Source organism: Bubalus bubalis, chromosome 14 (genome assembly GCF_019923935.1).
Source record: "Bubalus bubalis isolate 160015118507 breed Murrah chromosome 14, NDDB_SH_1, whole genome shotgun sequence".
NCBI classification, from domain to species: domain Eukaryota; kingdom Metazoa; phylum Chordata; class Mammalia; order Artiodactyla; family Bovidae; genus Bubalus; species Bubalus bubalis.
Genome location: NC_059170.1, coordinates 52,303,716 through 52,319,786, shown reverse-complemented (window position 1 = coordinate 52,319,786; position 16,071 = coordinate 52,303,716). Strand labels below are relative to the sequence as shown.

Genomic DNA, 16,071 nt, shown 5'->3' with positions numbered 1-16,071 from the left:
AAATGGGTAAATTCTCGAATATCCTCTAGGTTTGTATAACCCCATGCGCAGTGGTATATCCACATCTCAGACTCTTTGATGATGATAATCATATTGCAAAGGCCACATTTCTTCTCTCCATAAGAGATAAGTTAACATAGTAACAGTTCTTACATAGCCACTCACAAGATGTATTTATTACATAACACCTAAGATAGATCCCCTGGAGAAGGAAATGGCAGCCTACTCCAGTATTCTTGCCTCGAAAATCCCATGGACTGCGGAGCCTGGTAGGTTACTGTCCATGGGGTCGCAAAGAGTCTGACACGACTGAGTGACTTCACTTTCACTTTCAAGCTAGCCTAGCTGTTTTGTCCTAAGATTTCAGTTCAGTAATAATCAAACAAGCAAGGCTTGCTCCTTGGAGGAAAAGCTATGACAAATCTAGACAGTATGTTAAAAAGCAGAGATATCACTTTGCCAACAAATGTCCATATAATCAAAGCTATGGTTTTTTCAGTAATCATGTACAGATGTAAGAGTTGGACCAAAAAGAAAGCTGAGCACTGAAGAATTGATGCTTTTGAACTGTGGTGCTGGAGAAGACTCTCATGAGTCCCTTGGACAGTAAGGGACAGTCAATCCTAAAGGAGATCAACCCTGAATATCCATTGGAAGGACTGATGCTGAAGATGAAGCTCCACTACTTTGACCACCTGATGCAAAGAGTTGACTCTTTTGGAAAAGACCTTGATGCTAGGAAAGATTGACGGCAGGAGGAGAAGAGGGGTGACAGAGAATGAGATGGTTGGATGGTGTCACTGACTCAATGGACATGATTTTGAGCAAACTCCAAGAGATAGTGAAAGACAGGGAACCCTGGCATGTTGCAGTTCATGGCATCACAAAGAGTCATACATGACTTAGTGACTGAACAAAAGTTGGTTTAAACCATTGCAATCTTAAAGTTGCTAAGTTAGTTTTATATCTACCCTGCAGTTTCAGAAGGAATATGGATGGTGTGAGACAGCAGCTGGGGAAAAGGGAAGAGGCAGAGAAGTCACAGAGCTCATTTACACATCTGAGCACAGCTGATGGGGTGAGAGTCAGGTCTGGTTGGCACCGTTTGCCTAACTTGAACTGCGTTAGCCACTGGGGCCAAGGGTCAGAGTCAAGGAACGAGGACCTGTGTGGCTATGGACTGTGAACTAGTTTCTGAGTGTTCTGGAAAAGGGGTCACTCTACCAGGTAAAGAACCTCTTTTAGTGATATGTGTTGAGGATTTCTCCCCAGCTGTTAAGAATCTGCCTGCCAATGCAGGGGACACGGGGTTGGATCCATGGTCTGGGAAGACCCCACATGCCTCGGAGCAACTAAGCCTGTGCACCACAACTACTGAAGCCCGAGTGCCTAGAGACTGCGCTCTGCAACAAGAGAAGCCACCGTAATGAGAAGACCTCGCACTGCAGCTACAGAGTAGTCCCCATTCGGTGCAACTAGAGAAAGCACAGCAAGGAAGGCCCAGCACAGCCATTAATTAATTATTTTTTAAAAAATACACGTTGAGGCACAAAAAGCTCAGCTGATATCCATGGGTAAAAACAAACATGTGACTAGCAGCAAGGGAAAGGAGAGTTTGGCTATTGGAGAAGCACCAGGGGCCTCACTCTGGGCACAGAACTTGGTGTAGCCATGGAGGCCCCACAAACAACTGTTGGGTGGCATCTTTGAGTAGGTTTTAAGGAAAAAAGAGATCAGTGAATGTGGCTGGAAATGGAGAGTTAAGAGTGTGGTGAATACCATTCAGGCTAACCAAGTAGGGTTGCCAGACCCAGCAAATAAAGATATAGGATGCCTAGCTTAAAATTTGGATTTCAGATAAATACTTTTTTGTTCTAAGTATATCCCATGCAATTCACAACATGTGTGCTTGCTAAGTTGCTTCAGCTATGTCCCACTCTTTGTGACCCTATGGACTGTAGCCTGCCAAGGCTCCTCTATGCATGGGATTCTTGAGGCAAAAGTACTGAAGTGAGTTGCCATGCTCTCCTCCAGAAGATCTTCCCAACCCAGGGATCAAGCCCATGTCTCTTATGTCTCCTGCATTGGCAGGCAGGTTCTTTATCATTAGCACCACCTGGGAAGCCCTGCAACTCACAACATCAATACATAATTGAGTAAAAGCTGTTCCATTAATAAATTACATTTCTGAACATTCCAAGGTTGCCTTTCTCATTAAGACAAGGTCAGAGATTAATAGCAATACATGATTAAACTTAAAAAGGAATTCAATTACTCATTCCTTACCCATAGCTATTTATCTTCTTCTCATTTTCCATACTTCCCCTCTCATATTCTCTTCCCTTTTCTCATTCACTCTCCCATCCTTATGCAGAGCATTCTGAGAATTTAATTAGACTCTTGGAGGTGATAGGACTTAGACCATTTCTTCCCATATGTGAGGATTTGATCCTGGTGGCTTCCTTGCTAAAAGTTTATTTTACCAGCATCTGCACTCACCAAAAATAAATTTTTTTAATCTTTAAACCAACTCCTGCTAGCTTTCTGAGTCTCTGATGCATGAGAAGTCTGAGTATTCAAGACCCCACAGGACAGGATAGCCTTGGTTTAAATCTTGATGCTACTTGTTAACTCTTCACCTGAGACAATGTAATAATAACTCCCTCTGTCTCCATTTCTTGTAAATTAATAGTGTCAAGCTATGAGCTCTATTTTCACCTTGGGGTCTAAAGGCATTTTCCTGCAGGAAGTGCTTAGGAAATTGTGTTTATCTTATCACTAAATGCTTTATTATTGGAAAAGGACTAGAGATTTGAGCAGAGATTTGGGTTCAAGGACCTGCAGTTAAATCCTCCCTCTTTATCTCTCTTTTCCTTCTCCCTTGCTATTGTCATTCGGAGAGGAGTAAATTTCAATCCTACAGGTTTCCCTAAACAGCTACAAGTATACTTCTCTCATTTAAGTTTAGATAAGGTGAGACGCTCCAATACTTTGGTGAAGAGCCAACTCATTGGAAAAGACCCTGATGCTGGGAAAGATTGAGGCAAGAGGAGAAAGGGTGACGAAGTAACAGACGATGAGATGGTTAGATAGCATCCCCGACTCAATGGACATGAATCTGAGCGAACTTCAGGAGACAGTTAAGGACAGGAAAGCCTGGTGTGCTGTAGTCCATGGGGTTGCAAAGAGTCAGACACAACTTATTGAGTCGGACACAATTTAGTGACTCAACAACAGCAAAGTGAGAAGTGGAAAGCTGAAAGGAAGAAGAAAGCCAGGTACACTAGCAATTTCCTCACTATGATACTTAAAGACAAGCATTTTTAATCCCATTTTATTGGCATGGTTCAAATTGCCCAAGGCACGGGATTAGCAATTGGCAGAAGATAAATTTACACCTAAGACAGTGTTACTTCTGTACTACTGTTTTTCCACATCACATTCCCACCTTCTGAAAGGGAGAGTTAGTTGAATACTTTCCCTTTTTATATATCCTTTAACACAACAGTGTTCACATGCAAAATGTATTAATAAATTCTCAAGGTGTCTAGATACGCCCTTAAAGAAACAGAGTAGTGAATTTTATGCCCTCTTGTGAAGTCAAGTGGGTCTTAGAAAGCATCCCTATGAACAAAGCTAGTGGAGGTGATGGAATTCCAGTTGAGCTATTTCAAATCCTGAAAGATGATGCTATGAAAGTGCTACACTCAATATGCCAGCAAATTTGGAAAACTCAGCAGTGGCCACAGGACTGGAAAAGGTCAGTTTTCATTCCAATCCCAAAGAAAGGCAATGCCAAAGAATGCTCAAACTACCGCACAATTGCACTCATCTCACATGCTAGTAAAGTAATGCTCAAAATTCTCCAAGCCAGGCTTCAGCAATATGTGAACCATGAACTCCCTGATGTTCAAGCTGGTTTTAGAAAAGGCAGAGGAACCAGAGATCAAATTGCCAACATCCGCTGGATCATGGAAAAAGCAAGAGAGTTCCAGAAAAACACCTATTTCTGCTTTATTGACTATGCCAAAGCCTTTGACTGTGTGGATCACAATAAACTGTGGAAAATTCTTCAAGAGATGGGAATACCAGACCACCTGATCTGCTTCTTGAGAAATTTGTATGCAGGTCAGGAAGCAACAGTTAGAACTGGACATGGAACAACAGACTGGTTCCAAATAGGAAAAGGAGTACGTCAAGGCAGTATATTGTCACCCTGCTTATTTAACTTATATGCAGAGTACATCATGAGAAACCCTGGACTGGAAGAAACACAAGCTGGAATCAAGATTGCCGGGAGAAATATCAATAACCTCAGATATGCAGATGACACCACCTTTATGGCAGAAAGTGAAGAGGAACTCAAAAGCCTCTTGATGAAAGTGAAAGAGGAGAGTGAAAAAGTTGGCTTAAAGCTCAACATTCAGAAAACGAAGATCATGGCATCCGGCCCCATCACTTCATGGGAAATAGATGGGGAAACAGTGGAAGCAGTGTTAGACTTTATTTTTTTGGGCTTCAAAATCACTGCATATGGTGACTACAGCCATGAAATTAAAAGATGCTTATTCCTTGGAAGGAAAGTTATGACCAACCTAGATAGCATATTCAAAAGCAGAGACACTACTTTGCCAACAAAGGTTCATCTAGTCAAGGCTATGGTTTTTCCTGTGGTCATGTATGGATGTGGGAGTTGGACTGTGAAGAAGGCTGAGTGCCAAAGAATTGATGCTTTTGAACTGTGGTGTTGGAGAAGACTCTTGAGAGTCCCTTGGACTGCAAGGAGATCCAACCAGTCCATTCTGAAGGAGATTAGCCCTGGGTTTTCTTTGGAAGGAATGATGCTAAAGCTGAAACTCCAGTACTTTGGCCACCTCATGCGAAGAGTTGACTCATTGGTAAAGACTCTGATGCTCAGAGGGATTGGGGGCAGGAGGAGAAGGGGACGACAGAGGATGAGATGGCTGGATGGCATCACTGACTCGATGGATGTGAGTTTGAGTGAACTCTGGGAGTTGGTGATGGACAGGGAGGCCTGGAGTGCTGCGATTCATGGGGTCACAAAGAGTCGGACACGACTGAGCGACTGAACTGAACTGAACAGAAGAAGTAACTTTTGTAATGACTTTCTATTGTTGATTTGGTTCCAGTAGAAAAAAAGGTGGGGGGGGTGGTTCTGTCTTGAAAAACACTGCAAGTACATTTGGCCATTGAGACGAGGTCACACATACTTGCATGGTCATAGTTTAACTTGTGTTACAGTCCATGGTTCAATATTAATATAACTGACTAACTAAAAGAGGTCATATGCTTAATATCTAACTCCATCCCATCTGAGCTAAAACCAGATGATTCTCATCGTTTAAGCTCTGTCTATTTTAAAACCCACTAGTGATAAAAATGAAAATAAGTAAAATAAAATATGATAATCACCATTGAGTTCCTGGAGAAAAAACAAACAACAAATTTAACTTCTTTTTTTCTATAAAGCCTTCTAGATCTGAGCTGGAAGTATATAACATGCACCATCCATGCAGGCAAATGTGGATCCCATGGGCTGTTTTAAACCCACAGTCAGCAGGAAACAGTAAGAATCAATTCTTCAGAATAAAGAGGTTAAAAACATATTGAGCAGTGGCAAAATATTATCGGTTAGCTGCCTGAGCACTTGGAAAAAGATTGGGAGCCCCAGGAATTGGAGGAAACAGACAGTGGTTGTCCTTGCTGTATTCTCATGATTCCAAAAATCAATTTTTAGTTTAGGGGGAGAATGGATACATGTACATGGCTGAGTACATGTAAATGTCTGAGTCCCTTTGCTGTCCACCTGAAATTATCACAACATTGTTAATTAGCTATACTCCAAAATAAAATCAAAAGTTTAAAAAAATAAGAGAATTTTTATCAGAAATTTTTCTGTGGAATGGCTTTCAGTGAACTAGTATTTGCATAGTGCTTTATCTTTCGAACTTCCCTGGTGGCTCAGAGGTTAAAGTGTCTGCCTGCAATGCAGGAGACCTGGGTTCGATCCCTGGGTTGGGAAGATCCCCTGGAGAAGGAAATGGCAACCCACTCCAGTATTCTTTTCTGGAGAATCCCATGGACGGAGGAGCCTGGTGGGCTACAGTCCATGGGGTCGCAAAGAGTCGGACATGACTGAGTGATTTCACTTCACTTCACTATCTTTTGAAGGTCTTTACCAAAAAAAGTTACTAATCCCTTTAAATAAAGATTCCTTTGTCTCCCACAAGTAATGGATTCCAAGAGTTAGGGACTGAAGGAGGCTGCAAAATCCAGAGAAAACTGCCCACTGCAGATTATTCAACAAGGGCTCAAGTCTGTCTTCAGCAACTGTTCCCAGAAGTTTCCTGAAGGAGTTTCTAATCTCAAGGAAGCTACTGATTAACAAAGACTTAACCTCCCATAATGAACAGAACTCGAGAAAGTATCAAAGGGCTCTGTTTCATTCCACATAGATTCCACAAAACAACCTTTCAGTCTCACGCTTATATACACATTTCTATTTTCTTTTATTCCTTCAAAAAGTCTTCACCATATGCCTGAATGAGAGTATTCAGGTCAGAGATAATCAGCTGGAATTCTTGAGGCTTCACACACTATCCCCACCGCAAGAAGAAACCAGATTAAACACTGTGCTCCCTAATGCCCTCCAGGGAACCTGTGGCGGGCAGAAACTAGAAACCCAAATCATTTCCAGAGTCAGCACAATCAGTCCTTGGTTTTCTCTGATAGGATGGTGCAAAAGAGAATAATTCAGTACTCCTCTACCAAGTTTAATCTGCCATTTAGGCAACTCTCAACAAGTAAAATTGTTCTTTCTCTCTTGCTCACTCGCTTGCTCGTGTGCACTTCTCTCTCTCTCTCCCTCCCTTCCTCCCTCCTTCCTTCTCATTTCTATCTGGAAAAATTAACCTCTGACATGCAGGAAATAATTGTGTTAAAAATTTTCTTTTCATGACTTCCCTGGCAGTCCAGCAGTTAAAACTCCAAGCTTCCACTGCAGGGAGGATGGGTTTGATCCCTGGTTGGGGTACTAAGATGCCACATACCATGTCAAGAAAACAAACAACAACAACAAAAATTTTAACCTTTCTTTTCATTGCCATTTTTCAGTGGTAAAAAGGCAAATTTGTCCTGGAAGGAAAAACAATTTTGTCTTGATCTATGGATCTTTCCTCCCTGATGCACGTTTGTTATTTTGCTAGCTTGCAAGACTCCAGAAGACAGGGATGATAAAGGGAGAGAGAGTGAGAACTAATCTCCAGGACATTCCTTGATGTCAGGAACGTGGGAACGATCCATGCTAGGAATCATTTGCCAGTGTTATCTCCAAGCAGCACTTTTCATTAATAAATGCTCATAAATAGAAATCAGGTACTGAAAGATTAGACTTGCATTCTGGATCCAAGCTTGAGTATTTATCAAAACAGGGATCAGGGGATTCTTTTAAAGGAGAAATACAATTTGGAGAGCAAAAAGCTCTTTAATAACGTAATACTTCATTGACATCAGAGATGTACAATGTGCAGGATATTGAAACTGAAAGACATATCCACCAAAAGCCGGGATAAGTTAAATTTGTAACTTGCAATGAGGAAAAACTTTTAAGATCATAGTAAAAGAATTAAAGGAACAACAATAAAAGAGAAAGATTGTGGTTGCTTTTTAAGAATGTAGTGTGCTAATAAATGACAAGGTCAAAAACAAAATTCCTGCACTCTTTTTTGCTGGGAAGGACAGAATGGGTTGTTACAAGGGAACTGAAGAATAGGACAGCAAGGATACTGGAAGAGAGTGAATAGCTGCTCTTGAGTCCAGTGAGATAAAACACAGAGATTCTGTCACAACAGAACCCATTTCTTTATCTCTTAATAATCACAGAATATAGGAGACCCACCAAAATATGCGGAAAGACAATGTCTAGAGTTTTTTTTTTTAAGTGATTTTAAGGAACTACAGAAACTGAAGTTTGTTATTGATCTGCCATACGTTTTTGGACTTGATTGCTTAACAAGACAATACATCAGTCAGTGTCACTTTACAGACCAATATTCCTAGAGTTTGATGGGAACATGGAGGCACTGTGATGCCCAGGTCAGCTTTGTAAGACAAGGGCAGTTTTCCTGCGGAGGGCGATGCTTGATTTGAGCAGGAGAATGCGGCGGATGAGCCCTGTGACGGTCAATCAGAAGAAAAGATGGCGGATGGGAGCAGGGAGACGATTGTGGTGAGGGGCCTGATGACTAATTGAAGAAAGACAATGAGGATTATCCACGTGAAGAAAACCTCGGTTCACCCCGCTCTGGTTATGGTGGACATTGTGCACAGTACTTGAATGGAGAAGTCCTGACTGTATCTATCAGCTCTCTCAGCTACTGAATGTGGGGGTGGTGGGGGAGGGGAGAGGGGGCAGGCTGTCCCTCTTCTACATGAGGCTCGCCCATGGCCATCCCTTCGAAGCTTTGACTCCTACTAACCCCTCTGCCTTATCTTGCCCCGGGCCATCCTCACTCTACACTAGCCATGGGGGCCTCCTTCCTGATCCTCAGAGAACAGGTTTCTTCATGGGGTGAGAGTTGAGGTCACACGAGGTTTTCTCCACCTAAGGAAACAGCTCTGTGTATGTTAGATAAATACCGTGTGACTTCCCTAGAAAACAGCTAGTTTTGCTGGTAATACAGGCACTTAACCTTGGATACTCTTAACCAGGGGGTGTCTTAGTCCTTCAAAAACACACCCTAATTTAAACAACAACAAGCAGGCAAAAGGGACATCGAGTTTGGAGGCATAGCTCTAGGAGATTTTACACATTTCTGTTCAACTCTCTGGGGGCTTTTGACCTTGGACTTAAGAAGGACATTCCTCCAGCAGCCTGGGGTACCTCTAGCCCTGGTGTAAGAAAGAGACCCACAGGCCAAACCAAACTGAGGTGGAGCCCCCATAGCTGATATGCAGACCTGTGAGTATGAAAAATAAATGTTTATTGGTTAAAAAAAAAAAAGGAAAGGAAAGAAAAAAGTTACCTGTAACTCCCTGCTGTGTTTATACATGTGGCTCCATTCTGGCAGCCCAGGGGTGTCCCTGAGTAAATCTCACATTCATTAACATCAACAGAGCACAGAGGACCCTGCGTTTAGATAAAGCACGAAGTCAGGTGCCACAGGTTGCAAAGGCATCTGGGCCAACAGTCACACAGCATGTTCAAGGATTTACAAACAGACAGTAAGGCTAAATATGATAAAATTAAAACTCATCTCCAGCCACCCTTCCTCTACAACTCAGGTGTGGCCTAACAGAGCCAAAGAGCTCTTCATAGATCATACCAGTCACAGGAGAAGAATCCTTATGTGGACTACTCTTCATCTTACTGTGGAGCTCTGCCTAGAAATAGTCACTCAATTTCTTCTGGATGCGCATGTCAGGAATGTTTTCATTATTAATAGAAAAGGGCAGGAAAATGCACAGGCTACATTAAGATTCATTTAGTTATGCTGAGCAATTTCAATTCATGCTGGCCAGAACAGCATGTAGCATCTAGTCCAGCAAATCCCCACTTAAGATAGCTCAGGATTCAATGGTGACAGAATCATGCTGGCCGCTATTCGCATCTTGGTATACCTGGTGTCATTCATTCTGACTCAGGAGACCACAGAATCCTAGAAACTTTGGATGGAGAATTAAATAGGTCTGGAGGATTCCAAGCAAACCACTGATGCTGACTCATCATTATTTTTAACCAAGGACTAGGTGACTCACCTTCCACTGTGATGGACACATACAAAAAAAGGAATCGGGGAGGTTGAGGCAGGTTCCGCCATGCTGGCAGGGATTGCTGCTGCAAACTTTCCTGTCCAGTGTCTGAAACAAAGACAGGATGGTCAGCGAGACAGTCATACTTTCCATGTTTTAGAGCAGGTGTGTACACCAAACCACATTTTACTCCTGGCCGGTGCGGGGGAGGGAGGGGTCTTCCTCCAGACTTTAAATCCATTATGTAAATGCTTCTTCCTGTCAACTCTCTTCTGAGAAACCAAAAAGTGTTGACTATTATCAAGCCCTATCCATATTCCTTCACTACTAACATGCATTTAACCACGGATGGGTGAGGCAAAAGTGAGGGGCAAGAGTTCTCACTCTGCTCTCTGAAAAAACACTGTTCACCTGACAAACGTATGATGGTGGCAAGAGTCAAGATGTGGGTGTGGGAGCCACACGGAAATTCCTATTGTACTAAGAAAATAAAACGGAAATTCCGGTTCCTTTGCTGTTGTTCTTCTCTTTGATACCTCCAGATAAGCATTTGAAATATGATCATCTTTGCTGCCCCCACACTTCTCCCCTGGGTTAAGATAACTGAACTCTTTTCACTCCAAGACCCTTTGTGGGAAATGTGGCCTGAGGCTTAAATACACCCTCCAGCCTCATGCTCACATGACTGCTTTCAGACCAGAGTCATACACAGAGACCTGCCTTTGTCTATGGAACCTGGGGAATCCTACCCTGGGTTAGCTACTAGTTCCCACCTTGTAAGCTTTGAAATGCCTTTGGGGCAGAGAAAACATCTTTAGAGAGGACAAGTGATTATGCAAGGACAGCTATCCCATTAATTTCACCTAATGTTAGTCTAATTCTCGGTTTTAAAAATTAAAATGGAGCAAATTATTCTTTACATTTTTGAAAAATATTTGGTGAAGTATTTGATTTTCTTGGAGAGAGAATCAAGTCTGTTCCCTCTGTTTGCAGATGAAACAGAGCAAAGAATGGCAAGCTGACTCAGCACCATGTGGAGCAAAGCCCATTCTCTCTCCACCTTTGTGATAAGTCAGGTGCCCATACATTTGGGGGTCTCCTTCTGGACTCTGTTTTCTTCCATTTTTCTGTCTCTCTCTGTGCCAGTACCACAATTAGTCCTGTTCATCATAGGACACTGTTAAGAAAATTAACCACAAACTCACTGGAGGTTTTTCTGGCATGTAAGACAACATTGGCTGGGGATTAAAAGCTCAGAAGCCCATGGGGACCCAGCAGTAAATAGTCAGTGAGCAGTCAGGAGAAAGACAGTAGAAACTATGGGACTTGAGGCATCCAAAGGCATGGAGGCGTTTCTACTCCAGAGTCACTGAACACTCTTCCTGGGGGGATGGGCAGAGGGAGGCCAGTCCCAGCTAACTGGACTATGGCCTCCAGTTCTTGACCTTTGGCAGGAATAAAAAAACACTCTAGGAGACTGAGAACTACTGTTTGTCTTGCTCATTTTCATTTATTCAACTACTCTCTAAGAAGATAAAGGCAGAAAGGGCAATTTCTTATCAAAGCCAGGAAAAGGAATGTGCAAACTTGTCCACCAAAATTAAAACAACAGAGTAGAGGACATTTGAAGAATAATCAAGAACAGACCAAGAATATGAGAGCAGGGACTCTGAACCTGGGATCCTCTTACTTTTATTCAAAATTTAAAACATGGGGACTTTCTATGCATTTCTCTGTGTGGAAGGTTATGGCTCCCTTGAAAGTCTTAAAAATATCAGCTCCCTACAAAAGGGATGAGAAGTCTAAAATTACAAGCATGCAGCAAAGTTATGGATGGTTTATTCTAAGAAATTGTTCAAATTTAATCACCAGCAGATATACTTTTAAGAAGATCTGGAATATTCTGAGATACAGCCTAGACTCTAAGTTCAATGTTAGAGAAAACGTGAGCCCTTTGAAAACTGAGTCCTGGATACCAGAATAAGCAAGTTGGGTGGTCACTAGCTGACCAGCTCCAGCACACTTAAGCCTGACATTACATGGTTAAAAAAGTGATAGCAAAGAGGAAGAGCACATGGACAGCCGAACTGAGAGTCAGAGGACTTCACGTGCTCAGTGAGCTTCGTCTCTCTGAGACTCACTTTCCTCATGTGTCCTGGGAAGCATGATGTGTGATGAGAATTAAATGACCTTACTTACAAATCAGAAATAGACTCACAGATGAAGAAAACAATCTTATGGTTACCAGGAGGGAAAGATGGGTATTGGGATTGACATATACACACTGTTATTAATATATATAAAATAGATAGCTAATAAAGACCTACTATATAGCACAGAGAATTCTACTCAATACTCTGTAATGGCCTAAATGGGAAAAGAATCTAAAAAAGAGTATATATACACATATACAACTGATTCACTTTGCTGTATGGCAGAAACCAACATAACATTGCAAATCAACTGCTGCTGCTGCTGCTAAGTCAGTTCAGCCGTGTCCGACTCTGTGCGACCCCATAGACGGTAACCCACCAGGCTCCCCCCTCCCTGGGATTCTCAAGGCAAGAACACCGGACTGGGTTGCCATTTCCCTCTCCATTGCATGAAAGTGAAAAGTTAAAGTGAAGTCGCTCAGTTGTGTCCAACTCTTAGTGACTCCATGGACTACATGCCCATAAAAAACTGTTTTTGATTGTGATAAGAATTAAATTATGTGAAGAGCAAAGCCCTTGATATTGATCATCCATTCACCTTAAGGATACCAGCTCTATTTGGACTTCCCTGGTGGCTCAGTGGTAAAGGATCTGCCCGCCAATGCAGGACACACAGATTCGATCCCTGGTCTAGGAAGATTCCCACATGCCACATGCCATGGCACATGCAGCTAAGCCCATGTGCCATGACTTCTGAAGCCCTCACACCCTAGAGCCCTAGCTCTGCAACAAGAGAAGCCATCAAAGCGAGAAGTCTGCACACCACAACTAGAGAGTAGCCTCCAGCTCCCCGCAACTAGAGAAAAGCCCATGCAGCAACAAAGACCCAGCACAGCCAAAATAAATAAATTAAATTAAAAAAAAAAAAAAAAAAGAATACCAGCTCCATCAGTGATTCTAGTGTATTTTCAGTGAAAGACGCTGGCTGTCTAGTAGTTGTAGGACTCACCTGCTGTAAGCTTTGGAGTTTTCTCTCAAGATCCGCAATCTAGCAGTTGGGAAGAGAAAACATCCATTAGCCGCTGCAAAGGCACGTTGTGTGCCATGTTACTCTGTTACCTGTTTCCCTAGTGCCTTCACTTCATCTGTTTGCTCCTTGTCTAATTGCCTTTCCCCTCCTCTTTTCTCTCCCCTCCAGGCTTTCCTTCCTTCCTTCTCTCTTCCATTGCATGGATATTTTTAAAACAGAAGTACAACACAATGATAAGTTGATTCATTGACTGTCTGTGCATGGTGACCCTGGGAATTTTCCTGAGCGATGGTGACCCATCCACCTCATCAATAAGGAGGTGGCTTTCAGAACGTGAGCAGAGCCAACTTATGCTGCAAGCTCTTGTCACAGGATTTCCAACCTCTGCCCATCACACCTCTACCTTCTCCATTAGGGCTGGGTCATTTAACCAAAAAGTCCATAATTAAAACACTACATTTTTAAGGAGGATACAAAATTGGTATATCTTCTGCAAAATGATTACTTACAAAGTTGAATTAAGGAGAACCCATTTGTCCCAAGGATGTGGATGTCAGACTTACCTTGGAATCAAGCTGATGGATTTGATTAGAAATATTTTGAGGCAGACCGACTGTACTTCTTTTTAAGTTTGTAATATCATCTTTGTTTTTCTGGATCTGATTTTTTTTAAAAAAGGAGAAGAAAACGAAGGGAGAAGAGAAGGAGGAAGAGAATGCTAGTGAAAAAATTACGTATATAAGAATAAAATGTTGAAATTTGGGTAGTATTCTATTTCAAGCCCTAAGACCTTGCCATTATTATTAAAAAAAAAAAAAACAAAAACAGAACAATACCATTTATAATAAACATCAGACTAAAATAGCCATGGCATAATTCCATTTACCCTTTCAGTAATAAGGTATCAAGGAATTTTCTGTTTGCATTTTTTTCCCCATAAAAACAGTTTAGAGGCCTGACTTAGAAGGAGACTGTTTGGGTTTTAAATCTTGGCTCAGCCATTTAATGTATGTCCTTGGATACATTGCTGAGGTGCTGTAGGGACGGTTCCTCTATCTCCCTTACAGATGGGGTAGCGATAAAGCCCACCTCATAGGCAGCCATGAGGGTTAGATGAGATAATACACATAAAGTGCTGAGCACAGCGCAGAGTTCATAATGAGCTCTAAATGCTAGCTCCTAACGTGATGACTGATAGACCTGTATGACGTAACAAACAATGAGCACTGAAAACAGTCAGTAAGCAGGAGAGGATAACTGGCCAATTCTGTTCCGTGGCAAATATAAACTGATCGCATCTACATCTTTCTGTGGTCGCCCTCCATCCTTGGTCCCCTTGTGAAGCAGCCCCAGTATCACCCTCTGCACCTTCTCTGGGCTGGAGTACATAAGTCCACACAGTGAGCCACCTCCTGCTAGCGCTATGTCCCGTACCCATCATTAACCCCAGGGCACTGTTTCCTACATGGAATTGTTTCACCTCAATCATGTTCCCTGTGCTCAAGAAAGTGCAGATCAACATAGGCCTTTTCAGTATGAATAAACAAAACTACTTCAGTATGTTTCCAGTGTATTACCTGATGGAAACACTCGCCGACATCCTCATCATTTAATTTAATTCTCCCCAGGGATCCAGTTCTAAATTCAATGTTTTGAGCTGATCCAGTAAGAAACACCAAGTTTCCCCTCTCTGCTGTCATTCGAGGCCTACATAATCCAAGCCAGAGAATGCATCAGTAATTATCACATGCAGTTTTTTAAGTCTAGAGAACAAAGTTTCTCACTCAGTAGCTATGGACTGCATATACTTTTGCTTTGTGGTCATCTCAGCTGAATTCTCCCTGCTCACTTGTCATTTCTTTCTTTGCAAATTTCCTGGATATGCCTCCTAGTAACTGCATCCTTGCCTAATTTGCCAAGGGATAAATGAAGAGTTTGTGTATAAAAAGGTACTTCCATACATCAACTCATCTGTTTTTCCTGATTTGTTTTTAAAATCATCTTTTTTCTTTAGAAAAATTATACCTTTGCTTATCTGGTTATTTGTGAAAACTGATGAGGAACCACCCAAGTCCATCAGCAGAAATGATCCACGTGTGTACTTACTGTTGGAGGTCAATATTTCTTTTTTGTCTCTGCAGCGCAAGTCCTCCATCTTCACTGTATGATGCAGCAAACGTCAATAAAATAACCAAACTCCCAAGAAAAAGTGAGGACATGTTCCTCACCAGCCTCCTGGGTTGTCAGGAAGCAGGGAGGCTGCTCTCCCAGCCAAGCGTGGGAGTCCGGAGAACTGTACTCTGACCTGTGGATTGTCCCACACTTTCTAGTCCTTTCTTCTTTGCCCTGGAAGCCTACGTTATTTTTTTCTTCCTGAGGGATGTAAATGATCTTAGATCTTCAATACTCTTCAACTTGTGAGAGGTCAAAATCTACCTCTAAGTGATGCACAACTTAATCATTACCTATCTGACCTTTGAAACAGTAGCAAATGGCTTTGGAAACATCCACTAAAACTCTCCTTGCTTAAGAAGTGACTGGCTTTCAACAAATGCTTTTGGGAACTATTGGATATCCACATGTAAAAGAATGAAGTTGGACCCAGACTTTACATTATATAGAAAAAAATAATACAAAATGAATCAAATACCTACCTAAATATAAGAGCTAAAACCATGACATTCTTAGGAAAAAACATAGGGGAAAATCTTCATGATTTTGGATTCCACAATGATTTCTTGGATATGACACCAAAAGTAGAAACAACAAAAGAGAAAAAAAATTGGTATGTGGGACTATTTCAAAGTGAAAAACTTTTATATATTAAAAGACACTATCGATCATGAAAAGGCAACTTAAAAATGTGAAAACTTTGCAAATCATATATACGATTAAGAGGTTAATATGCAGAATACAGAGAATCCCACAACTTAACAGCACAAAGTAAGTAACCCTATTAAACAGTGGGCAAAGAAGATCAACATTGCTTCTGAAAAGATACACAAATGGCCAGACAGCACATGAAAAGATGGCTCAGTGTCATTTATCACTAGGGGAATACAAATCAAAACCATAGTGAGATAACATTTCACACTCACAGGATGGCTACTGTCACAC

General features: G+C 41.8%; 1 protein-coding gene across 1 annotated transcript in view; it reads right to left on the bottom strand.

The window, feature by feature from the left end:
* The window catches only part of CUBN (cubilin), a 260,214-nt gene extending 244,656 nt beyond the window's left edge, over positions 1 to 15,558 (bottom strand). Inside the window, exons 1-6 of the mRNA XM_006052367.4 lie at positions 15,061 to 15,558; positions 14,532 to 14,661; positions 13,518 to 13,613; positions 12,934 to 12,972; positions 9,778 to 9,879; positions 9,045 to 9,148 (exon numbers count right to left, since the gene is read on the bottom strand). Coding sequence (XP_006052429.4) covers positions 9,045 to 9,148; positions 9,778 to 9,879; positions 12,934 to 12,972; positions 13,518 to 13,613; positions 14,532 to 14,661; positions 15,061 to 15,173 — 584 coding nt within the window. The 5' untranslated portion in view covers positions 15,174 to 15,558. The remainder of the gene's footprint in view (positions 1 to 9,044; positions 9,149 to 9,777; positions 9,880 to 12,933; positions 12,973 to 13,517; positions 13,614 to 14,531; positions 14,662 to 15,060) is intronic.
* Positions 15,559 to 16,071: the final 513 nt, after the last annotated feature.